The sequence below is a fragment of the Balaenoptera ricei genome, chromosome 12 (assembly GCF_028023285.1).
Source record: "Balaenoptera ricei isolate mBalRic1 chromosome 12, mBalRic1.hap2, whole genome shotgun sequence".
Classification (NCBI taxonomy): Eukaryota; Metazoa; Chordata; class Mammalia; order Artiodactyla; family Balaenopteridae; genus Balaenoptera; species Balaenoptera ricei.
In genome coordinates this window covers 2,841,666-2,867,623 of record NC_082650.1, presented here as the reverse complement: position 1 = coordinate 2,867,623, position 25,958 = coordinate 2,841,666, and the positions used below count along the sequence as shown (strand labels likewise).

Sequence of the window (25,958 nt, the reverse complement as noted above, 5' to 3'; positions counted from 1 at the left end):
CACACTGCAGGAAAAAAATTTTTTAAAAACTTTTTTTTTAACATCTTTATTAGAGTATAATTGCTTTACAATGGTGTGTTAGTTTCTGCTGTATAACAAAGTGAAATCAGCTATATATGTACTGAAACACATTACAATAAACTCATAAGCAATATATAACAATATGATAACATAAATTCTATCACTTAGGCATTATATATATATATATAAATCTATAATACTACATAAAGTATATAATGTGGATTTAAATTTTTCTTACAACGTACATATGTAAGATTTAAATCCATATTATATAGAAAACTCTGGAGAGTGGGACTGGAAAGGCCATAGGAGTGGGTGTTTGCTTTTCTACTTTTTACCTTTTTACTTGGTCTTGATACTTTACTTTGATGTGGAAACAATACACTAAAGCTTTCATGGTAGAGCAGGTGGTGGGGGGCTTGGAGGGGTGAGCTGATGCAGAGAATGTGGGTTTTATTCCTGAGCATTTTATTTTGAGGGAAAGGCGATTGGGGCGCTCCTTCCACACCCGGGAGCTACACCACGAGCTGCGTGACGTGGGATCTCTCCCTGCAGATGAGCGGCCGACCCGGTGGCCCACACGGCTCTTCCAGGGAGACCTTGCCGGGTGACAGGGGGCTTCACGTGCCTGGCCCACCGCACCTTCAGCATCTTGGACCACGAGGGAGAGGACTCGGGTCTCAGCCCCGTACCTGTTACCTCGCAAAGCGCTCCAGAGTCACCCCGGAGTTAATGAGATCAGAGCTGACTGGGTTTGGAAATAAGATGCTAGGCTAGAGAAGCTTAATTAAAAAGCACAAGGCTCGGCTGAGTCGTTTTTAGAATTTGGAAATTATGCACCGCAAGACAGCAGAGGCAGCAAGCGTGCTCTCAAGATGCTGGGCTTTGCTCCCGGGCTGGCTTTGAGCTTTGCCTTTCTTTGCCCTGCAGAGGACTCTGGCCTTGAGGTCTGCCTGCTCTTAAAAATCCCCCGGGCTACCGTGTCCTGCCCTAGGTCTGCACCAAGCACAGGGACACAGCATCCATTCAGCCACCGTCAAGCCCCGAGGCGCAGGTTTTAGATGGAAGAACTGGAGCCCGTCCCAGGAACTAGCGTGAGCTGTGCACAGGTTGAGGGCCGAGTGGACGGAGGCTCAGTTACAGCACCTGGGACTGTGCACGTGGTGGGGAGGTACCGTCCGGTGAACTTGAACTGATACACCTTCCCTAGTGAATGGAAAGTCTGCAGATCAAATAAGCAAGGGCTTTCAACCACCAAGGAGGCGTGAAGCCCAGGGCCATGCCTTCTGTGCCCGGGCTGCCTCTCTCTGCTCAGACCAAGAGATCAGCTGAGGTTCACACGTACTTCACGAGAGGCTATCACAGCCAACGCTGGGTCCGTGTAGCTAGATGGTGACCACATGGTAGGTGGTATCAACGGCATTTAACACGCTTTATAACTGGCTAGGGAATGCCGATTTTTAGCTCAGTACTAAAAGAAGAGCAAAGATGTGAGTTGGATGAAAGGAAATTTAAAGCTGAGTACAGTCAACCTTTGTTGATCCTAGGAGTGATTTCTGACTTGTGCAATACGTTTCTGGGTTTTTAAATCTTACAGTGGCATCTCCCATCGGTCAGCAGGCTCTGATGGGCAGCTGGTGTGTCTCCAGGGAATATCCACCAACTTTAGCATCGGTTTAAGTTAAAAAAGAAAGACTTTAAGGCCACTACAAAAAATTCCGACAGTGCAGCATCCGAGTCTAACGCAGGATGTGGATTATCCTCTGTTTCAGAATCACATCACCTCTGCCGCCCTTTGAGAGCCGGGCGCTCAGCTCATGTGCTTAGAAAATTCTACTCTCTTATAAATATATAAATATAGAGAGAATGATTTTTCTGTGTCTCGGCACTTCAATTACTACCTCCTCAAAGGCAAACTGTGTCCCGCAATAAGTTGACTTTAAGTACAATTGATTGGAGAAATCCAAATAGTAAGGAGTAAAAAAGCCATTTCTGGACGTCATTAAAATGCATTGTGTCTAATTATGTTTTCCTTCAGCTAATAATAATATAAATTTGAATTATCTCTGCACAAAAGGTTTATGAGGTGTTAAAAAAAGCCTGCTAATCACACAGGCCGACTAGGTCGGAGTTTAAATTCTTCACGGATAACACAAAAAGCATGTAAAGGTGAATAATTTTGAGTTGACTATATGAGCATTTTCTTGCCAGGAAGCACAAACATGGTCTTTATTTCAGTATTTTAAGCACAGAGTTCCGAATGACAGAAACCCTCGGTGAAACAGTGCACATTTCATTAAGGACCGGGAGGTCGTGTGGGTGGTGGTCATGACAGGCAGTGTCCTTTGTCAGGGTTAATCGTTTCTGTGTTCCTTTACATTCAGGTAAACCACAGGAGGAGAAAGAAAGCGACCTGCTCAGGTGAGCTGCGGGCACACGCGGGATGGAATCCCCAATCCTGCCCCGTCTTTCCAAACTCTGAAGCTAAAAAGTAATCTGATTCTGTGAATTGGGTCAATTCTGTCAACAGGAAGGACTGACCCCAACACCCAAGAACTTTCTGAGGCTGTTGAGACCCGGAGAAACATTGGACCGTCTCTACTAGAGAGGACAGACCTAGATCTCCTCCACCTCCTCGGGAGCCACGGTACATCTCGCAGCAGCGATTACCCCAGACTGTGACAGCAGGCATCACTCTAGCTCTGTCCCTGAGAACAGTCTTAGTTTTATCTGGGGGCTGCAGGAGGACCCGAAAGAAATGACTGAGCGTCTGCATCCCGACTCCCTCATTGATAGCCCCCAGAATTTGCTTCTTTCTCGGTCCTGGAGCCCCTGCTGTGTGGGTCAGGAGCTGCCCTGGGACCACCAGCGGCCCCAGGGATGCCCCCAACCGTCTGTGTTTGCACAGAGCTCACACCCTTGATGTGCCCCCCGCCCCCGCTGGCGTGCGGGACACGGGCTCTCACCAACAGCTTAAACCAGAGGGAGCCCAGTGGATTCTCTGTTGCAACTTTATCTACTTGAGATTTTGTATCTGACCATCTATTTGTTTCATGATCCTTTTTTAATCACAGAAAATTTTAGATGCAATAACAGTGAGAAAAGCATGGGAACCCCCCCATGGGCACGTCACACAGCCCCAAGAGCTACCAACTGGCTGAACTTTTCCCACCCGTATCTCCAGAAGGGGCTTGTTAATTTGTTTTTTAGACAAAATCACCATACCTTCACTGGGATGAACCGAACTGTGCCCCACAAAATTCACAAGTTGAAGCCCAATGTGGCTGTATTTGGAGAAGGAGTCTTGTGGAGGGTAGTTAAGGTTAAATGAGGTGATGAGGGTGGGACTCTGATTCAGCAAGACTGATGTCTTTATAAGAAGAGGAAGGGACACCAGGGACTTCTCTCTCCTTCTCCTCGAGCACAAAGAAAGGCCATGTGAAGACACAGAAAGAAGGAGGCCGTCTGCAAGCCCAGAAGAGAGCTCGCACGGGAAACCACGATAAATTTCTCTAGTTGAAGCCGTCCAGTCTGTGGTATTTTGTTATGGCCGCCTGGGTAGACTAGGACAATTACCATATCTAAAAAAGGTTAATATTAATTTATTCATATCACAAAATGACAAATTTTAAAGGGAGCTGACCAGTTCTGAGTGAATTTGGTAGACCTTAGGAGTAATTTAAGACGTATCATAGAGGCTAAATACCCAAGTCCATCTGCTGTGCCGAGATACAGTAGCTGATGCAACTTTTCAAACAGGCGTTTTGTTTTTTTGTATGACTAAGAGCAATAATCCACACATTAACAGGCTTAACCGACAGGCTCCCTCTTCCCATAAAACCTCCCTAATTAAACGAGAGATTTTCATTGTCTTGAGGTTCTTTTCTCGAGCTTGCCCAGGTGTGTCCCTCTGACAGGTGGTCACTGGATTGGCAACTTAGGCCAAGAGGCAGCATGAGGCGGGCGGGGGATACAGAACACCTGGGGAATCTCCCAGCTGGGTGTTACCTGGGGGCTAACTGATGAGTGGCTCCATCACGAGAGCCTTTGCTACGAGCAAAGGAACCAGAACATCAAACAGAACTGAGGACTGTAGCCCATGGAAGCGCCCTTGAACACGGTGCTCTCTGGCTCCTGGATGCCTGTCCCTACCTGGCCAGGCTGGAGGACCCGCCATGGGAGAGGCACACAGGCCCGCCCCCCTCTCCCTGCCTGCACACACCTGTGGGTGTCCTCGCCGTGAACTCGGGGTCGAAGTGGAAGGTGTCCTCCGGCCTGCCCACCGCCGGCTTGAAGGGCGGCTTGATCTCCTTCCTGTACAGCTTCTGCGTGGACAGCAAGACAGGGCGCTGAGGGCCAGCAGGGAGAAGGCGGGCGGGAAACCCACCTGTGCCACCTGCCCATCAGGTGCCAGCACGCGGCGGCCCCTCCCAGAGCTCTGACACGTTTAGTAACACACATAAAATATGATATCTATCGTATACGACATAGAATATAGTTACATAGTTTATAAAGAGACATAAAAGCCATTGTTCGAGGGAAAAGGGTTTGGGGACATCTAAGTGTTCTTGATTTTAGGGCAATGGTTTTCAACCTTTTTTGGGCAGTAGAATCTTCTTCTTCAAGTAAAATCGGACAGGACAGCTACGCCCTGCCCCACCCCCAGGTAACAGCAGGAAGAGCCCTGCTCCTTGGCGAGTCGCCCCCGCCCCGGCGACCTCGGAGCCAGCACCTGGGACCCTGCTCTGGGGACCTCATCCAGGTCCTTCTTCACCCACACCCCAATGTCTGTGCACCTCCCTGGGGCACCTACTCCGGCTGCCACCAAATGTGGGTGACCAGACCCCTCTGCTCCAGTCGAGGGGCTGTGTTGGGCTTTTGGGTTTATTTACACATTTTTGCGCACTTTAACGGCCTGACGGAGCACCAGCCAGAGAACTGGCCACATGTGGCGCTGCCTTTGGTGGGATGCAGAGGCCACGGCCTCACGCACATCGTTCCAAGCCTCTCAGGCCCAGCAAGGACTCCTGCCGCTGGAAGGGGTCCCGACCCAGGGCTGATCAGGGCTGTTTCCCGGCTGGAAACACCAGGCTCAGGCACTTCTCGGAGCACCTGTTTCACCAGGTCTGGACTCAGGAACCACCCCCACCCGCACCCCAGTCGGGGGAGTCTGGAAATGGACGCAGTGACTTGTGGAGATCCGCTCTCAATCTTTCAACAACACAGTAAAGTAGATTGTGTCACCCGAGTTTCCAGACAAGGAAACAGGCTAAGATTAGGTAAGACCCCCTCCAGGGTCAAGGGCGACGAAGGGGCAAACGGGAGGAGGGGCTGGGTCTCCAGACTCTTCCCGTCCCAGGGGAGACCCCGCCCAGAGCACACCCTTCCAGAAGGCGCTGTCAAACAGCTGCACTGACCGGTGGCCGCTGGGCTCCCTCCCGGGGCTCAGAGCAGCCGCGGTGGCAGGTGCACATGTGGAGCTGGGGGCAGTGCACTTGGGAGCCATCGGAGAAAAAAACGAGTTAATTCAGCCGAGCATTATTCGGTCACTTCCCGCCCTGGGTGAACAGATTTCATTAGGAATTGAGTTACTCTATAAGCCCTTTCCAGATAGAAAGAGGATGCCTTCCACGCGGACTCACCTGTAGGGTGGGAATGCACTTCCCTGATGCATGCACTTGTCAGGGGAAATCTAATAAGCAGGGGCGAGCTCGGCCCCCCCCCCCCGATTAAAATGCTGCCCAGCCTGGCCTGCGGGGCTCGACCCTCCCCTCCCACCAGCGATATTTGAGCTGGGTTGTTAAATATTTGTCCTGACCCAGTAAAAATCACATCCTCTCCCTCTGCCTTCAAGGGTCCTCCTGCTACTTCCCAGAGAAGGGGGAGGGAGAGAGGAACCTCCACCGCAGCAGGACTCCTACTTCTATGATGAGGGGGAATTTGTTTACCGGAGAGATTTCCATTATAAAAATACACGTGTGGCTGCCAGAGGTGGGGTGGGGCTTGGGGGAGTTTGGGGAGGGGGGTTGGAGCGGCTGAAATGGACCCAATGAAATGAAGAGGATGGAAAGGTGCAAATTTTCGGTTATAAAATAAATAAGTCCTGGGATGTACAGGACAGCCTGGTGCCTGAAGTTCGTAAGACCGCGCTGCGTATCTGAAAGCTGCTAAGAGAGGAGATCCTGGAAGTTCTCATCACAGGGAAAAAACTCTTATAACTGTGTGGTGACAGATTTTAACTAGACTTATTGCGGTGATCACTTCACAATGCAAAGATCAAATCATTATGTTGTACACCTGAACCTAACATAATGGTGTTTTTTTTTTTTAATTTTTATTTTTATTTATTTTTTTACTTTTTATTTTTCTTTTTCAAACAGTTTATTTGTTGTTTAGCTTACAAATGACCAAGTTTTTTTGGGGGGGTTTGTTTTTTGTTTTTTACAGCCCATGCTGTCTCTTTTTTTAAAATTTAATTTAATTTATTTATACAGCAGGTTCTTATTAGTTATCTGTTTTATACCTATTAGTGTATATATGTCAATCCCAATCTCCCAATTCATCCCACCCCTCGCTTTCCCCCCTTGGTGTCCATATGTTTGTTCTCTACATCTGCGTCTCTATTTCTGCCTTGCAAACCGTGAACCTAACATAGTGTTATATGTCAACTGTATCTCAATACACACACACACACAGAACTGGTTGTCATTTCATGCAAATGAGAGACATTTTGCATCTGAAGGCTGAAGCTCATACATTTCAGTTCCTCTCCTCACCCCAACTCCCAGGCCATTCTTCTACTTGCCTCCGTTGACTGCAGCTCACTGGTCCTGGCTGGGAGGCTGACCCCTTGGGAGAAGACGCAGCCCCTGACTTCCGAGTCCTCAGCCATAAGGAGAAGAGTTCATCGGAATCAGACTGTCCCCTGGCCGTGAGCTGCTGTGGACTTGGTTTGGGCGGAGAGCATTGCACCCTTTTAACTGAAGTATCTAGTGATGACTCGGGAAGCAAGAGAGGACGTGGTACCTGGGGTTCCCCGCCCAGGACGGTGCTCGGCTCACGCTTGCCCCACCCTGCCCTGTGCGGAATCCCAATTCCAGATGCCCACCGAGCCAGTCCCAGAACCTCGTGTGCAGCGTGTACAACCTCTGGCTTCACATGGCAACGTGTGCAAGCACATGTCTGTGTTTCCTTGCATTTTCCACACCGCCTCTGTAAGCCTGTGCATCAGCTACGGAGAGCCTGACTGACCCGAGGGACAGCGTGGAAGAAAGCTTCCCAAGGCTTGCAGGAGGGCAGCAGGAAGTCCTCTCGAAGACCCTTCTTCACCCCGACACTGGTCCCTGCAGAGATCGAGCCTGTGAGCACAATCTGCCCACCGGCCCCCAGACCACCACCCTCTCTTTCTCCAGCGGTTGCTGCGGTTTCATCCTGGTTTCAAGTGGGCAGCAAAGAGCTGTGTAGGCCACCTGGGGTGTTTGGTCACCCTGCCCTTTGGATACACCCTTGTGTTTGTTGCAGTCTTAAAGACCTGTCAATGTCTTCCTGTTACTGGATAAACATTTTGGAACGTGCTAATATGTGTTATTCTTATACATGCTTTTTCTTTCTTTCCAGGTGTCCAAACCTAGGAGTGGGTTTGAGGATTTAGGGAAAAGGTGACCTTGCTTCCCATTCTGTAATGTCCGCGGCTGTGCACAGGGTCAAATGGAGAATGAACAGGCAGATGCATTTTGTGGACTTTGAGCTTGACGAGATGCAGCGTAGTTCTGACCTAGATTCCCCTTTCTGAGCCTCTAGAACAATTTACCCCACACCGATGGAAGGAAAGTGGGATCTCATGACCAAATTCACCAGGCATCACTTTAAATCATGGCATTTGTCCCAGGATCTCAGGATGATGATCTCAGGTTGCAAGCTGTAGCATCACTGGAACGGATTTCACATCGCACACGTACAGGCCGGGATTTTCTGCATCTGAATTCTACTTATACCTAAAAGACCTTCAGGTGACCAGGGAAGGACAGAGGGAGCAAAATAAAAATAGCAACTGGATAATGAAGAGAAGACCAATGCTAGTTCGGGGTCACAGACCTAACATCTGTTTTCTGCCGGCACTTTTGGCTCCGGGCATTTCAAAATTAACACGCTCCAATTAGGCAGAGGGCACCGTTAGAGATGATTCCTGAAATAGCAACGCAGAAATGATGCAGATCGAGATGCAGAGTGATGGCAGGACAGTAGGAGGAACAGGAAGAATTTCAATGACTGCAGCGCGCCGTGGGTGGATCCGGGGCGTCTGGTCCACGAGGTGCAGAGCTCTGCTTCCACTGGTGACCCCACCGTGAGCTGCTCCAACCCCAGTAGCTGGATTTACAAAACCCCTGAGCCAAAGGGCAACTAAGTCTTTGAACAAAGACACCTGTCGGCTCCTTGAAAGGGTGAGTTCTCCTGGTGTACTTAACATGGAAGTAGATCGACAGAAATCTTCCAGTGGGCTGTGGAAGGGACCCAGGCACGGTGAGATGTCAGCGGCAGCCGGTAGCTCCCGGGACCCAAACCGGAGGGGTCCCCCGTCTGCGGCCCGGAGCCCCACTCTGCTCCTGCCAGACCACACGGCCGGCGATTTGGGGGCTCTGCACACGATGCCAGGTCACCCAGGGACAGTGCGCGCTCCTCTCGCTGCCTTGGGTTCAGTTTCCCCTGGGGAATCCCTCCCATCTCACACACGCCAACCAGTGATGTGCTTGGAAGGGTTTCAGAAAGTAAAAGGAACAGCACAAGCCTACCCCCAGCATTAATAGAAGTGACTGCAAGAATGAGTCGTCACAGTTACAGGGAGGGCCTTGGCTGTGGAAGCATCATTCCCGCTGTGAGGGGAGCCCGGCTCACGGGGCCCGAGGTGATTAACTTTGACGAAGCTTATTTTGGGTTTGTGCTAATTTTTGTGTTCTCAGCACTGCTCCAGCCACAGGGGAAAAGTAAACGCAGCTTCTGTGCCCGACTCTCCCATCACCGGCTGCAGAGGCTTTCAGTCTATAATTAACTTGTAATTTTTCATTTCTCCTATCGCAGGGAGCGAGCTTGCAGGGAAGATGCCTCCTGGGCAGGTGCCAATTGCTAGGCTCTGAGGACAAGGTGACGGCAGAGCAGGACAAGCGGGGCAGCGCCCCCCACGTGCAGCGGCCACGGACTCGCTCTGCCCCAGCAGGAAACCTGAAGACCCCCGGGAGAAGCGCTGGATGACAGGTATTTACTTAAAAAACCCAAAAACTTCTGCTGGCAGTTTTGGGTCACAGAAGGAAGCAGAGGTGAAATCATATCCTTATGTGTTCCAGGCTGGATCCTGAGGCCGGCTCTGGGGTGGAATCGAATAGTCAAGGAGGTGCCTTGTCACTGCCATTCTGAGCATCTACCTGGCAGTGGGAAGGCCTGTTGGTATTAACAGTTTTTGCAAATGCGTCTCCCTCCCCTGTGGTTTCCAGTTATCTAAGCTGCCGAAAGCAGAAAGAGCACATCTGGACAAATCTATCCCGTGCACGTCTCTCTAAAGCCGGGGCTGGTCGCTGGCCAGGACCCAGCGGCCCCTACGGGGCTGACCAGCTCGTGCCGGGGCTGGAGGGGACGACTGCTCATCGTCCCACGAAGGGCCCGAGCGGCTGGAGTGAGGCTGCGGTCCCAGGAGATCTTTGCTGGGAGGACTCCCTCCCCCCCGCTCCCCGCTCCCCCCTCGTCAATCCTCCTCCATCTCTGCGGCGTCACCCACTCCCAGACGGGACAGCCCCACCGCACGCCTCTTCCGTGGCTGGATGACGGCACGCCTGCACGGCGGCCTCCCCCGGACTTGATGCAGCTTGAGGACAGCCGTGTCTTTCCATCGTTATGTCCCGGACACCTGCCCACCTTGACACGGGCGAGCCCCAGGTAGGCATTAAATACATCAATGTGCACAAAAGTGGTCTCTCAGAGCTCCTCTCCCTCTCTGGCTGCTTCATCCAGAGCGAGGGATGCAATGAGATCCTTCCACGCCTCTGGCCCTGCCCGGTCATCCTCGGGTGAACATGGAAATGACAGCAGGTAAGGTTGTCTGAGTGCATCAGAAGGGTCTCTCTCAAAAACCAAACCAAACCAAAATGAAATGAAACGAAACGCTAAAAGCAACGAAAGAAACTTCCCAACCTAACTCCAGCCTGACTGCTTTGACATGATGCAGAAGTGCCACCTTCTTGGTACAGGAAGCCAGGGACTTTGCGCCGACCGCAGAGCCAGGCCCAGCCGTGCACCAGGGCTGCTCTAAATGGCCAGGCACCTCAGCTCTTGCTCAGAGCTCACGCAGACCTGGGCTTTCTGGAACGCACGGGAACCCAGCCTGCAGTGTCCCAGGGCCACTGCGCTGTGAACATTCCACGCACCTCACGAAGCTGACCTGGACCCCCCGGGACAAGCCCCTTCTCCGGCACCGTCCTGGGGTGAGCATCTCCCCAGCAGCTAGCTGCTCACGGACCCCCTTCCAGCCAGGCTCTAGTGTTGAGCGGTGTGGCCGCCGGGACCCCCTTCCTTCCCCTCCTGTGCTGGTCCCTTCCCACTGCAGCCCCTGCCCAGCGATGCTGGCCCCATTTTCCCAGGCGCCTCACGTCACCAAAGAGTCACCAGGTTTCTCTCTACTCTTATCTCTGAAACCAGGTCTCATTGTGCACATATTCTATCACCGGCATCTAAAACTAGGTTAGCAAAGTGCCCCTACTGCCAGGGGGAGTGCTTCCTGGGCTGAGGTGGAGAGCGGAGGAGAGGCTGTAGGGGTGAGGCTGGGAGGCTCGGCGAGCAGCGGGCTTTACGTGTCGTTTGTGCGAAAATGTCCCCAGAGGTGAGACCTGGGGCGGGGCCTGCCCACCCACCGGAGCCGAGGTGCCACCCCTTCCCGAGGCTGGCGGACACCCCACACTCTGTGGGGAGGGGGGCGGGCAGACACGGGCACTGCCCTCTGCAGCATAGAGAGACTTTCACTTTGTAAACATTCTGGTCAAATCCTAGCTCAGGAAAAGAAACCCCAAAGCTAAGAGCTGTGCTTACGCAATGGGAAAGGACCAAAGGACCTGCTCCCAGAGGAGGCCTGCCGCCTCCAGACGGGGAGCCGGGCCCCGTGGTCAGCTGACGCGTCGGGAGCCGCCTGCCCTGACCCTCCGCCGCAGAGCCAGCAGCCGGGGGTCGGGGGGAAGTGAGAGTCGGGAACTTCTGACCTGGCGTCCAGCTCCACGCCTCATCCAGTCAGGCGGCTGGGAGCACGGGACCCGGGGTCCTCCCTGGGGAGGGGCCGCAGTCCTCCATCCATCCGGCAGCGCGGAGCCGGCGACGTCCCCTGACTCTGACCCGACCTGCTCGGGCCCCTGAGCTCTTCCCACCAGGCCTGACTGCTGGATTTGTCTGGACACCTGACCCGCCTCAGCAAGAGTCCTGGTCAGTGGGTTTAGCCGGAAGCCCCTTACCCTGGTGTTTCCTCTTAGTCCCTTTCTGGCCCCTGACACGCCCCCTCCTTCCTTGTTGTATTCGGAGTTGAGCCCCATCTCTCTCCCGACAGCTGGACCCGCCTACCCCCCCTGCAGTGGTCCCCACACCATCTCGACAGCCCCCCCGAGGGAAGTCTTCTTTATGTCTTTAACAAGCGTCACAAACAGCTTTGTCTTTTCCGGTCTGGATAGTGTTTTTCTGCAGCAGCTTCTACAGGACTGCTGAGTGCGGGCGTGATCCTGTTTAGAGGCAGGAAGCGGTGCAGAATCTGGGCGCCCAGAGGCCCCAAACTGAAAGCTCTGTGCAGCCCGGGAGCGGCCGAGGGGCCCCTTCAGCCTTCTGCTGGGCCCAGGGCGGCCCCTGCTCTGCCCTCGGGGAGGTGGCCTGGCTACAGGGCCACTGGGGCCGGCCGGTCCCTAACAGGGAAAGTGCGGAAGGGATTCCAGGCCTGGAGCCGCAGGGAAGGGGTGGTGGTCCCTGGTCTGTGCCGGGGAAATGCCTGCGCGTTCAGAAGCCCCGAGGGAGCGCCCTCCTCCAGGTGACGGGTCTACACTGACCTCTGGTTTGTACCCAGCAGCTGCCGACTCCCCTGCCCCACCTCCCTGTGGTTTCTGTGCAGTCGGGACCCCGGCCTGCAACTTACGTTCCAGTCGATGGTGACAAAGAAAGGGTGGCGCTTGATCTCCTCCACGCCGTCCAGGCCAGCACCTGCGGTGACCACAGAGCAGAGATGGGCGTCAGAGCAAACCCATGACTGCAGTGCTGTCGAGTTTCTGACGCAGCAGGGAGGCGGCTGGGGTCCTGACGCCCTCCAGGCGGAAGGAGCCCCCAGCTGCGACCTCTCCTGCCGGCTGCCCCCTCACAGCCCGCAGAGGCCACCACTCAGCCCTGCAGAGCTGTGACCAGGTGAGGTGGTAGAGACGGGGGCGGGCAGGCTAGGACCTCCTGCTGCGGGTGTGGGGACGCCTGGGCATCTGGGCGAGGAAGTGGAGGCCCACCCCGGTCTCCATGAGAGCCAGCATCAGGCCGGGCCTTCCAGAGGACGAGAAAACGCAGGCGAGGGCAGGGAGGAGGCTACAGCACAGAGAGCCTTATAAGGCTGCTTACAGGGAAGGGGAAGGAAGCCAGGACCTGGAGAGCCCGTTTCTAGCGGGACGGGAACCTGGAGAGAGACCAGAGGTGGCCTGTGTCCACCTGGGTCTGCGCGAGACAGAGGTTTCTTGTCACCTGGACACTGTGTACAAACAGTGCTGCTTTGCTGGCTACTTCTGCCTAATCTCGCCCTGCCTTGTTGCTTATGTGAAATCCTGAGCCCCAAGGGAGGGATGGGTGAGGGCGTGCAGAGGACTTCGGACACCTAATGGTAGACACACGTCATCATACACTTGCTGAAGCCCGCAGCTACCCCTCCCAGAGTGAACCCTGATGTGAACCGCGGGTTTCAGGTAGTAACGACGTGCCGATACTGTTTCATCACTTCTAACAAGCGCATCAAATCAGCAGGAGCTGACACCAGGGGACACTGCGTGCAGGGGGTGACGGAGCATGTGGGCACTCGCTGTACCTTCTCTTCCTTTCTGCAAACTTAAAATGGCTCTAAAAATAAGTCTATTAATTTAAAAAAAAAACCAAAAAACCACAATCAAACAGCCAAGCCCTAACGCCCCGTGAGGTCTGCGTTTTCTCCAGGATGGGAAGGTGAGTGAGGGAGGGGCCGGGAAGCAGCACGGGTGCGGGAAGGGTGGCAGGCGGCCTCGGCCGGGCGATTCCTGCCCCGGCTTTGTCTGGGGAAACGGGTCCTGCGTCTCAATCGACCAGGTTGTGCGTGAGGCCCACACAGGCTTCCTGGTTCTGCACCCCGAGCGCTGGGGCCCAGCCCTGCCCCGTTCAGAGGCTCGTCCCACGTCTGCCGTACTAGGCTGAGCCGCCCCCTCATCCCCGGGAGGGAGGCAGGCGGCTGGGAGGCCGGGAGCAGGAAGATGTGGAGGACAGGGTGAGGCCACCCCGAGCCACCGTGGTCACTGCGGAGCCCCCTGCCCGGCCTCGCCGTGCAGCTTGAGAAGTGGGAGGACCCTCCCCCAGGACGCCGGGGGTCCCGGGAGACACAGCCCGTCGTGGGCTCATCGCTTCCTGTTGTCCCCTCCGGCCCTGTTTCCTAGTCGAAGCCGTGACATGGGCAGAAAAGGAGGCGCGAAGCTGCCCGTGGCATCGGGGTCGCCTCTAGGTGGACGAGGGCCCAGCTAGTTCCCACTCCTTGGGGAAGCCTGGCCAGGCCAGCACCCTGGGAAAGAGCCCCTGGCCTTGTCACCATGCTGGACTCCGGTGATCTGGTGATTATCACTTTGGTATGCAAATGGACGAACAAGGAACGGAGGAAGCTGTCAGACCCGGAATTTCCCCCTCTAGGGACACGGGGAAGTGCCACGGGGCTGACACATCACAGGCGTTCTCCCGCTAAATGCCACCAACACCCAGTGCCTTGGACACCATCCTTACTCTCTAGATAAGGAACCAGCCTGAAGGAGGCTGGGTAACGTGCCCAGGGCCAAACCAAAGTTTAGGAACAGAACTGGGAAGACAGATGCCGCTCCTGCCCCAGAACTCCACCCTGACGTGCGTATCCAATCTGGCCTTTCTCCTGAGACATTAGGATATAATAAGAAATATATATTTTGGTCTTTGTCTCGGGCTCCTGGCCAGAGCTCCTAAGCTCGTATCCTGAGTGATAAGAATGATGGAAGCATCTCCTGTTTTGATATCTGGCTTTGGTCACAGGTTCCTGAAATAGCTCCAGGCGTGAAAGAGGCATCTCTTGTTATTCATAATAAGCCCCTCTCAACCACACCTGAATCTGTCTTAACGAGGTGACCTGTGGAAAGACCCTACAGACGGAACCAACCCTGTGATGAGGGCTGGAACTTTCATCCACCTCTGACCAACCCGCCCACACGCCCCAACCCCAGGGAGCAGAGAAGGGCTGAGACTGAGTCCAGTCGCCAACGGCCAGTGATTGAATCAATCACACCTACATAATGGAACCTCCAACAAAACCTGAACACCAGGGTTAGGGGGGTTTCTGGGCTGGTGAACAACCAGGAGGGTGGCTCCCCCCAAACCCCAAGGGGACAGAAGCGGCTGGACTGGGGACCCTTCCGGACCTCGCCCTACGCACCTCTGCATCTGGCTGTTCATCTGACCTTTTAGAACGTCCTTTGTGACACATTGGTAACAGTTAACTCACTAAAGCGCTTTCCTGAGTTCTGTGATCTGTTCTAGTGAATTATCACAGCTGAGGAGGGGGTCTTGGGAACCCTGGGTTTACAGCTGGTGGGCCGGAAGCACATTGGCAACCTGGGACTTGGGACTGGCATCGGAGATGGGGTGTCTGGTGGGAGTGACCCTGACCCTGTGGGGTCCGAGGTAACTCTGGGTGGTCAGTGCCAGAACTGAGCTAAATCGTAGGACACACAGTCGGTGTCTGCAGAGAAGTGGAGAATCAGGTGGTGTGGAAAACCCCACACGTCTGGTGTCAGGAGTGTTGTCATGAGTAGAGAGAAACAGTTTTACTGAGGACCTCACGCTGAGGACCCTCCGGATGTCCACGTCCATCCCTTGCTGTATAAACAACCCCCTGACGTGAGTCCGGAGATCTGGTCTCAGCCTGGCATCCCCACCTAGAGGCCCTCCACAGGTGCCCACGCAGCTGTTGGAACAAGATGTCGAGAATGAACAGCCCGGCTTCGTGCCCACCTGCGCGCAGGCCTCCTTTGGTGAAGACCAGAGCTCGGGACTGAAAAAGCCTTCTGGCCACGAGGATTAAAGAGAAACGAAAAACCGCCTCTGATTTGTACCTCTTCCCGCTCTTTTTGGTGAACGCTTATTGCACTGCCAGAAGCTCTGCGGGTTGGTCAAAGGTGGGAGACTGGTGCTTACACGTTGAGCCCAGGTAGAGGCACCTGTACAGTGACTCACTGACTGTGTGACTTTGAAAAATCTACTTTGCATTTTGTACCCACTGCATTTCAGGCTCATTCATCATTTGCAAGTAAGCTCCGCAGGAACCAAAACGAAGTAAGACAGAAAGGAAATACAGGTGTTGGTGTAACCACAGTTGTTTGCTAGTACCAGCTGGGTTTTCTTGGGTGCTTACTCAGAACATTTTTATCTGCATCTTCTTTCTTCCACTGCAGTGAGATTTTGCACCACGTTCGTGCTTCGAGGCCTCAACAAACACTCGAGAGTGAATTAACACTTTGGTTATTACTCAAAAATTCCAGGTGTTCCAAAGAGGGGAAAACGTAAAAGAGAAAGAATTTCTGCACACAGTTCTCTAAAGCCTTTGTCGACCTTCCTAGGGCAATAACATGGGGTTATTATTCTGGATTCTAGTTCTATTTATCCTCTCCTGAAACATGTTAAGAGTCTACTTTGTGCTGGACAACTCCTTTTTGTTTAATACATTTGACAAACAGCAGTGAGCGGAGGTCCGAGCTGGGACAGTCCGGAGACTGTGTCTGTGTCTGTCTCTGAATCTCGGCTGACTTGCTGTGGGATCGTCACCAAATGCACTCAGGTCTCACTCTGTCCCCAAGAGGAGGGCTCACGAAGAATTGACAAGAACAGGTACTTATGGACAGAAACATGGAGAACGGAAGAACAGCATTCTCTCTATGCAGCTTGGCAAGTCTTGATTAAGATCCCCAAGGCCAGGCAAATACGCAAAAAGAGTTCACTGGGGCAGCAGATTCAAGAATTCATGCTTCTTCTCTGGCGTATGAATATTGAATTACTTTTGTTCCAATCGCTTTTGGGCTGTCTTCCTGAACCTCTGTATCTGGACCCCCATCTCGGATTTCTCCACGTTGGTTGAGGGGTAGTTTTGCGTCCCACTGGAACTGTCTTCCACCGGCACTTGGCTGTGAAACACAGCGCTGTGCCTGAGGCTGGGACCTGTTCTTCTATGGCCCTGGGTACCTGCAGCCCTTCCACCTCACATTTTTAACAAGGCGACCCCGTTCCTTTCCTCCGGGGCTTAATCATCAACGGGCTTCCACTTTCTCAGTAAATCATCCCCCAAAGGTTTGGGGATTGGCCAGAAATGTTTTCCTTGAAACTTCCTGTGCACAGATAGCTTTGGGAAATGTTTAATCCCTGGACCCTTTGTGACTCTGTTGAAATATTTGTTTTTGTCGTTGGAGAGTCACACAGAGTCCCTCTCTAATTCTTTTGGGCATGTTCAGAATAAACTCACGTCTGGCTCTTTTCTTTGCATACTTTGCGCTCCACCGGACCCGCACACTCCTAAAGGCCCGTCCATAACCACCCAGGATTTGAACGCTAGGTCTGCTTTTTCACTTCTCAATCACTTACAGATCATCTACACATTATTTTTAGAGTCTTAAAGTATTGTCGATCAGCTTGAAATTTCATTTACTGTTTAAAATCTTTGCTTGGCGTAGCTTGTGTCTTCTGGGACCCTGCTGGCTGAGGCGGGGCCCCGGCAGCACCCTCAGGGCTGGCTTGGGACCACCAGCTCCAAGCCAGGGGCTGGGGCGTTTGCTCGGCCTTGACCAAGCCGTCAAAGGCTGGCCCTTTACAAGAGGTCACAGCGATGCCCGTGGGACCGGAATGAGATGGTTGGAGACCAGAGTGGACTGTGTTTGAAGTCAGATCAGGAAAGCACACCCTCTGCAGATCGAGTCCGGAACGGAAAATGGAAACACGAAAAGCAGAAGCCCTGGGCGAGTGGACGGGCCCTGCCCACACGTGTTCTCCGGTCATCAGCGGCAGTTTACCGGCCGCGCTGTTTTATGCTCACGGGCACGTCTAACGCCTTTCTAACCTCTGCCCCGTGTGCCCCCAGGAGTCCAGGACGTCCAGGCCTTAAGTTACAGACGCTCACAGGGGTGAGCCAGAGACGCCCCAGGAGGGTCTTTCTCTAATTCACGACCAGAACGATCGGTCCTCTGAGAAACAAGCCTGCCGCGCTCCGCTTGCCGCGTCCTTCCGAGGGTCCCGACCGGGGGACGTCGCAGCGCCCGCCTGGCCCAGGCCGCTCCGCCTACCCTGCCCTCCCAGCCCCCCACCCAGGCCGCCTGGAGGGCACGCGTGCTCTCACGAGCTAGTCGTCTCCGCTCCTGCGACTGCGCCTGTGCCGCTTCTCGGGCCCAGAGCCCACGCCCCCACTGCCCCCCCCCCCCCCCCCACACGACGAGCCTGCAGACGCCGCCCAAGGGTCGCAGGCAGCCCTGCTGGGCGGGCGTTTTGCACCTGCTTCTGTCAAGTGCGAAACCCAAATAACCCAGTTTTCCAGCTGCCGGGTCCACACGCCACTGTGGTGGAAATAAACTCAAATTTGACTCCATTTTTGACAAGAGTAAAACCTCTCCACTCACGGCACGGAAAACCACCCGTTCCCTCCCTCCCCTCCGCTGAGCGCCCAGCCCTGCCAGGCCTGGCCTGGGTGGGGGCCTGTCTGCCTTCTCCATCTGTCTGTCCCTCCAGCACCGCCCTGGCCCTGCCCCCTGCCCCTCAGCCCCGGCGTCCTGCCTGGAGGAGAGGGCTCCCTCTGGCTGGCTCCTCAGGCGTCTCAGGTCTGCAGGGGAAAGGCGGGGGGGTCTCCACCCGAGATTTCTGGCCTCTTTGCCCACACGACTGGGTTTCCCACGCGGCAGCGTCCTCTACCTGTGTGTCACCAGCACCTGCCACGGGTGCACCTCACTGAGCAGTGCACACTGCAGTCAGCGGTGGGCTGGAGACTTAGACTCGGACTCTTTGGGTGAGGACACTGCACCTTAAGGGGACAACGGGGGGGAAACGCCAGCTCTAGACTCGGCAGCCAGGCCGCCTGGGGCAGGTGATCTGGGGCGAGGACCTCGGTCTCGTCACCCGCCGAGTGTGTGACATCAACCAGATGAACCTCTGCCGTCCCTTCCACTGCAAATGCTCTGGACACCCTCTCGGAGGTGCTGAACTGTGTTCCTCCAAATTCAGACGGTGAAGTCCTAACCCCAGAACCTCAGCATGTGACCTTACTTGGAAATGAGGTCGTCGCAGATGTGATTAGTGAGGATGAGGTCACACTGGGGCAGGGTGACCCCGGACCCAATATGACCGGTGTCCTGATAAAGAGGGGAAATTTGGACAGACAGGTCTCTTCAACAGTTCAAGTGTCAAGAGACAGATCTGGGCTGATTTGAAGGTAATGTGGTCAAACCACAGATCTACGTGAGGAACCGGGGTCTGGGTGAGGCCTTCTGATATTGATGAACTCCCCAAATGGCCAGTGGACTTTTTTGCAGGGGTGGGGGGGTCAAGAACAAGGCTCAAGGCAATCAGAAGGGGGAAGAGTCCCAGCCTCCTAATCTAGCTACCTGTGCAGACCAAGATTAATCTACTCAACATAATTTCCACCTTAAGGCTAAAGATTTTCAGGCAATTAAATTTAGTAGCTGACCCGGGTCAAGTTGGGTGAGTAATAATTCCGACTATTATTTCTTCTTTATGTGAGTCTGGACATCCTAGGATATGAAATACTGCTGCCGGATGGTCCATAACTCCTGGAAAGCTTTATGATAATTCACTTTAGAAATTATCTGAAGGGCAATCTTCGGCCGTGGATGGGCCATTTTCCATGCTTCTGTGGGCTCCACTGGGCGAGTATCTTTTAACTGATGGTTATCTATCCACCTAATGAGATAAATCCATCTTTCTCATCAGGTATGCAAACTAAATAATACAACAATATTTTGGGTTAGAGAACTATGATTTTTGTGATGTTACATTCTAAGACAAAAAACAGATTTAGAAAATTATTTCCTTCTTCCAGAACGAAGGGAGAACAAATCCAGCACCCCCTACCCCCTGACTTGGTCACAGTCACCTGGCCCCCTGTGACAATCCTCTCCACTAAATGCAATGATATTTGCAAGAAAAGAGTGACTCCCAAGACAAAATTCTTCAGTCGCTGCAAGAGATGAGACTGAGTTGTTTGTTCTCCTGTGTGTTTTGGTGGATAAAGGAGCTGATGTCTTCATTTCTCCTTCCTGATTCCAGTTCCCACCCCCGGGGAGGTCAGGCAGGTGAGACCACACCTGGGCACTACCCAAGGGCAGCGCGGTCAGGAGTGGAGTGACATGCCCCTACCTAGGAGGCAGGTACTTTGCACACATGCTCTCATATGCATTCATAATAGAACATGTGTCCGGGTTTTATTCTGGCACTCAAGAATGACAAGGCAGAGACCAGACGGATTTTCATAACAAAAACTTGGTACTGAAAGGAAAGTTCTGACCATTGGCAAAGTTACTGGTGGCAAGTTTCGTGAGGACTCCTCTGAGGGTGACAGGCTGGAGAGGTCCCTCTTCTCTGTAGCTGGTTCTCTCTTGTTCTGCTTCTATCATGAACTTAGGACCTGGCCAGGTGCTTCAGTGCTTCTCTGTCTAGTGATGCGGGGCTTTCCAGAGACAGTCAAACAATCCCTTCCTCATTCATTCTTCCTTTTTGCAATGCTGTCAGGAGGCAGTTTAACAAGATCTGTTAAAATGCATGGCAAAGGATGATAGCTTTCTCTACCAGTAACTGTGCCTCTGATAACTTTCTCTATTTGTCCAAGCGGCAGAGAAAGAAAAGGGTCCAGTTGGTGGGAAGCAATGCGGCCAAGAGCCCGGATGCCCTCCCCCACCCCACAGGTCCGTGCGCTCCGATCATCTCTGCTTTTGTTTTTTAATTAATTAACTTTTTGGTTGTGTTGGGTCTTCATTGCTGCTTGTGGGCTTTCTCTAGTTGCAGTGAGCAGGGGCTACTCTTCGTTGCGGTGCGTGGGCTTCAGTAGTTGTGGCACGTGGGCTCAGTAGTTGTGGCGCACGGGCTTAGTTGCTCCGCGGCATGTGGGATCTTCCCGGACCAGGGCTCGAACCCGTGTCCCCTGCATTGGCAGGCGGATTCTTAACCACTGCGCCACCAGGGAAGTCCTATCTCTGCTTTCTTATGCATTTATTTGTCAAACACACTAGAGTGTTTCCTACGTGTCAGGCACTGGTCCAGCTCTTTACGTCTTCCTAACAACCCTCTGAAGAGGTTCTGCTATCACCCTCGGTTCACAGGGCGGGACACCAGGCACAGAGAGGGGCAGCAATCTGCTTAAGGTCACCCAGCAAGTAGCTGCTGGGTGGGACTGGATCCCCGCCCCTCTGCTTGCTGCTGCCACTCAGGGCTCCTCGCTAGCTCCCTCCCCGGCTCACGTCTGTGCCCCCTCCACGTTCCAGCAGGCCCCCCGGCTCCTGTCCCTTGAGGTCTGTCTCCCCGCACTCTTTCTCACGGCAGCCGAGGGGCGTTTGAGTGCCCCATCTTTTACCATCCTAGAGGCCCCATGAGAACGAGGGCCACAGTTTTGCTCCACTGTTTCCCCAGCGCCAGAGCCTGGAAAGCATCACGGAACCCATGAAGGTGTGTGTGTTTCTGGGTCACATATACATCGTCCCGCTCCTTCCTAATTAAAGGGCCCTTAGTATCTGCCGAGAGGAAGGCAGGCCAGGCCCCAAGCCCCCGACGGGTCCACACTCTTGCCATCTGCCCGTCTGGGCAGCTCCGAGGCCGAGAATGGGTTCCTGCACCACACAGAAGTCTCTGAATATCCCGTGTTTCTCTCAAAACCAAATTTTAGAAAAACTAGGCTTTTAATCATAAAACGAGTGTGTGTTATTGATTAAAGAATCAAACTATTGATGTGTCTGGGGTGAAAGGAAAAGCTCACCTCCCCACCCGGCCCTCCACACTTGCTGCTAACAGCTACTTGTGTGTGTTTCCAGAAGTTTCCTTTGCTCACCTCCCTCCCTCTCTTTTAAAAAGGCAAATAGGATCATTCTGGACATTTGCTATTTTTCCTTAACTCTTCTTTTCTGGCTGAGACGCAGCCCCGAGCCAGTGGTGCAGACCTGCCTCACCTCCCGGGTAGATGGACCCCGCTTCCCTGAACCGTCCGTCGGTGGCGGGAACGCGGGCTCCTTTCTTCCCCTCCTTCCTGCACTAACAACATCCCGTAGGTCTCTGGGTACTTGTGAGACTATGTCCTAGGAAACATCCCAGAAGTGGAGTTACTTGGATGAAGAGTATGTGCTTTACTTTGACAGACATTTTCAACTGATGTATGGAAAGGTGGGGGCAAAAGCACCCCCTGCCGAGGGCTCCTCTGTCCTCACACCTCACCACAATGGATGGTTCCAGACATGGCCGCCATGCCGGATCGAGAGGCTAAAATGGTCCAGAACGCTTCTACCCTTAGGAAGAGGGCACGGCTACTGTGGAAAATAGTCAGGTGGCTCCTCAATAAATTAGGAATAGAATTACCATAGGATCCAGGAATTCCCACGTCTGGAACTCAGGGTCTTGAAGAGCTATTTGCACACCCATGTTCGTAGCAGCATTATTTACAACAGCCAAAAGGTGGGTCAACCCAAATGTCCACGGATGGAGGATGGATAAGCACAGTGTGGTACACCCATTCCACGGAATATTATTCAACTTAAAAATCAGGGAAATTCTGACATATGCTACAATACGGATAAATCTTGTGGACATTATGCTAAGTGAAATAAGCCAGACACAAAAAACCAAATTCTGTATGCTTCCACCGACATGAGGCCCCCAAGGGGAGTCAAAACACAGAGACAGAAAGCAGAAGGGTGGGTGCCAGGGGCTGGGGGAGTGCGAGTGGGGGTTTCTTGTTTCGTGGGGACAGAGCTTCAGTTCTGCAAGATGAGAAGAGTTCTGTGGATGTGTGGTGTTGACGGCTGCCCAACACTGCGAATGTACTTGACTACTGAACTGTGCCCTTAAGAAGTGGTGAAGACGGTAAACTTTTTGCTACGTGTATTTTACCACAATTGGAAAAGACAGGAGGGGGTTAAGATATCACAAAGAACTGTACAGGCTCTCACTGGTTAAAAAGTATAGTAATTATGGAAAGCAAGAAAAAAATTGCTCTGGCTAGCCGCTTTATGACACAGGGAGGCCTTTAGGTAAAAACTGAAACCCTCACCTCATGTTTGGGTCTGATAAATACACCACTTTATTCCTCAAGACTGTGATTTTATGTATTATCTTTCTTGTGTTTTTCTAAATCTTGATACTTTTTGTCCAATGTTTCCACAGAAAGAAAATTCCATATAAAATGAAAACAAGTTGAGATTTTCACACAATTCATTAAATCCAATTACAGTGAAATTTCAGGGAGTTCTCTACAGGCGAAGGGAGAAGAATTATATCCTCAGCTCAAATTAAAGTAAAAAAGAATCAAGTTGTGAGCTAAAGATAGTTCGAGGGAGGGTGAGGGTTGAGACTTGGAGAGAAAAGGAGGGGGGAGGGCGAGAGACCCCCCACATCCTATTTTACACGAAACACCAAGCCATTCTCCATCACTCCCATCACAGAACAGTCAAACTGGGGGGGACTGTTTTTAATTAGTTACCTCCCAAAGGTGGATGGTCAGCCTGAGACCATCAGTACGGAGCCCCAGTATTCCCCCAGTTGCCTAAAAAGCAGGCATTTCTGAAACACCAGAGGGACGTGGTGCCCCAGACCTGCACAGTCCGTCAACCACAGGGACCAGAAGATGAGCTATGATGGGGCCGGTTTCCTAGGATGCATGATGAGGTGAGGGGGGCCCCGGGGGCCCAGGGGCGTGGGGGGTACACATGGGACCCTGTGCCCACAGAGCTGGGAGGCTCTGGTCAGGAGTCACATTGTGCTCCCTTCAACATGAATGTGATGCCTGGAGCTGCAGCAGCCATTTTGTGATCACAAGGCACCATGTGTGAGGATGAAAAGGCAATGCACTAAGGATGGTAAACTAAGAAGACAGACTGATCTGGGCTTTTGAGAGCAATAGTTCAGCTGCCCAGCCAATGCTTACAACGCTCTACTGCTACACGGCTTGTAATGTGAGAATAATAACCTGCAGTTTGAAACATTAAATTAGCTGGGTTAAATTATTTAAGAGTTCTGTACTTTGCAGCTAAAAGCAATTCTTAGGGATATACCTCTTTTCATAAGTGAATCTAACATTTCTCCTTTTATCTACTTTGAAGTATTGTGAGGATTTGAATGAGATAATAATTTTATTAGTGCAGAATTCCATGTGTATCACTGTCATCCCGAGAGGAACCAGAGGCTCAGGAAGAGAAATGACTTATTTACCTGGTTTGTGCAAGAACCAATCGGCAGAGGAATGTGAGAGGCTGTGTACCTGCCTTCCCCAGCTCCCTGGCCTCTCAGTGCTGTACGGAGAGCCTGTGTCTACACTGGATGGGGGTAGAGCACCAGGAAGGAGTCACAGAATCAAAATAAAGGGGTAATTAACCCAAAGTAATTGTTGGGATCAAACATTAAAAGATTGATGATACCAGATGGGGGTGGGGCTCTAGACCAGGCGGGTGCAGGGGTTCAGACAGGAGCAGAAATGATGTGCAAAGATGTTTACATGCACTTTGATGTCTCACAGCTCTGCAAACCGGATTCTGAGGCAGGTGTGTTCTAAATCGGGTTAAGATCTGCTGAGCTGAACGACAAGTTGGCCTTAGACTAGAAGAGATTATTTCAGTGCCTCTCTTGAACTGATGGAGACATTAACGAAAAGTAATCAATTAATTCATCATCCAGATCAGAATTGGGCAAACCATTATGATCTCTCTGTAACATTCAAAGACAAATTAGAGGGGGTGGCTTTTCCAGGGTTCTGTCTTTAGTTTACGGAATTCTAAAGTAAATGCCACCATTTTGTGTAAAAACGGTGACTGTTAGCTAACAATACTTGGGCAGCGACCGTGTGTTTTTGAAATCCTCAGAGCTCGGACAACACGTGATAGAACTTCCACCCCTGCGGCAGGGCCTTTTGCTGTCAGAGAACGTGGTGAAATGCGGGGCCAGACCAGAGCTGAGTGTGAGCAGGTGGGCGGCCCGGGGCGGGCCCAGGGGCCTCAGGGAGTCTTACCCAGCCGGTTGCAGGGGTTCCGTTTGAAGAGGGCTCTCAGAAGACTCTGAGCCTCCACACTGAGGAACTGCGGCATGCCCAGCTTGGCTCTGAAAAGCACAGTCGTATTTTCGGGTAAGAAGGATGAGCCCCAAAGGGAGCAGAGTTTTCTTCAGTGCTCTGCGGTTCTGCAGTCAGCATTCACAGACAAATCCAATCACACCCATGTGACCCAGAGCAGCTGTTTACAACAGCTATATAATGATTCACTAAAAATAACAAGGCCGCTAAAAATAAACAAGAATGATCCCACGAAGGTACAGAACACTTTAAATGGAAATTAACTATGGTTTCCAAGACGACAACAAAAAAGGCTTTGGAGAGATGCCAGCATGGTTGACATTTTAGGACTCTCCTCTTGGCTTGAGGAGACAGCTGGATTCTCTCCTCTGCCTCTGGTGTGGTCTGCGGCAACATCTGGGAAAGGAGGGCCTTGCAGGACCTCGCTTTGGGAACCACGTGTCCACAGTTTGCTGCTGCCCCTTCAGAAATGCTGTGACTCCCAACGACAGGTTACAAGTTCACACCTGGGATTTGCTGGAGGGAATTATTCTAGCTTTAGAAAAAAAGGTCTTGTTCCCTCTTAAAATTAAAAGGAACAGAGGCCATCAAAAAAAAAAAAAAAAAACCCAACATAGTAGACTGTCGCTACGCATGTCACCCACAGTGCAAGGTCACGTGACGCAGGGAAACACCGCTTACATCCTCTACGGGGTGTCTCCCACGACCTGCTCTCCTTCTATTTACATAACGACGTATCTACAAAACCGTAAGCTTTGCAGGTGCCTCCTGGTTCTATAAACGCTGCGTGTCCACCTGCAAGCAGAGTTTGACAGAGCTGGTCGAGAGGCCAAGCACCTTCGTGGTTTCTCCTGCAGGTGCAGTGGGCCCACCCTCTCACTGAGCAGGGAGACAGTCATTTGGAGCCTGCCGGATTCCAGGGCCACTTCCCCACCCCGTCCGCCCTCCGTCAGCTTCTCTCTCCCGGAGCTTGCCCTCTGACACCTCGCTCAGAGGAAGCCTGCTCTGATGAAGGTGTTACAGCACGGGACCTCCCTGGCGGTCCACCGGTTAGGGCTCTGCCCTTCCGCTGCAGCCATGGGTTCGATCCCTGCTCAGGGAACTAAAATCCCGCGTGCCGCGCAGCACGGCCAAAAAAATAAACTGTGTTTGTTTTTTGTTTTGTTTGTTTTTTAAAAGCTATTACAGCAAGACTGGCTCTGGGTTTAGACTTCTTTCTAGGGTTCTAAGAGCAAAACCCATTTTTGTGTTAAAAGATTCTTCATGAGAATTAGGGGAAAATTATGTTCGTACTCAGCGACTTGGGCCGCATGATTCCTGCTGATGTCAGGCAGGGGAGCTCAGGCACGTGCACGAACGGGTCAACAGGCAGAGAAGGGAAGGC

At 52.5% G+C, this 25,958-nt stretch overlaps 1 protein-coding gene across 4 annotated transcripts in view; it reads right to left on the bottom strand.

Annotated features, from left to right (window-relative positions):
- Positions 1-25,958, bottom strand: part of RPS6KA2 (ribosomal protein S6 kinase A2) — a 300,754-nt gene that overhangs the window by 27,518 nt on the left and 247,278 nt on the right. For all 4 annotated transcript variants that reach the window (XM_059940843.1, XM_059940846.1, XM_059940842.1 and 1 more), the window contains exons 10-12: positions 24,515-24,603; positions 12,170-12,234; positions 4,244-4,346 (exon numbers count right to left, since the gene is read on the bottom strand). In XM_059940843.1, coding sequence (XP_059796826.1) covers positions 4,244-4,346; positions 12,170-12,234; positions 24,515-24,603 — 257 coding nt within the window. The remainder of the gene's footprint in view (positions 1-4,243; positions 4,347-12,169; positions 12,235-24,514; positions 24,604-25,958) is intronic.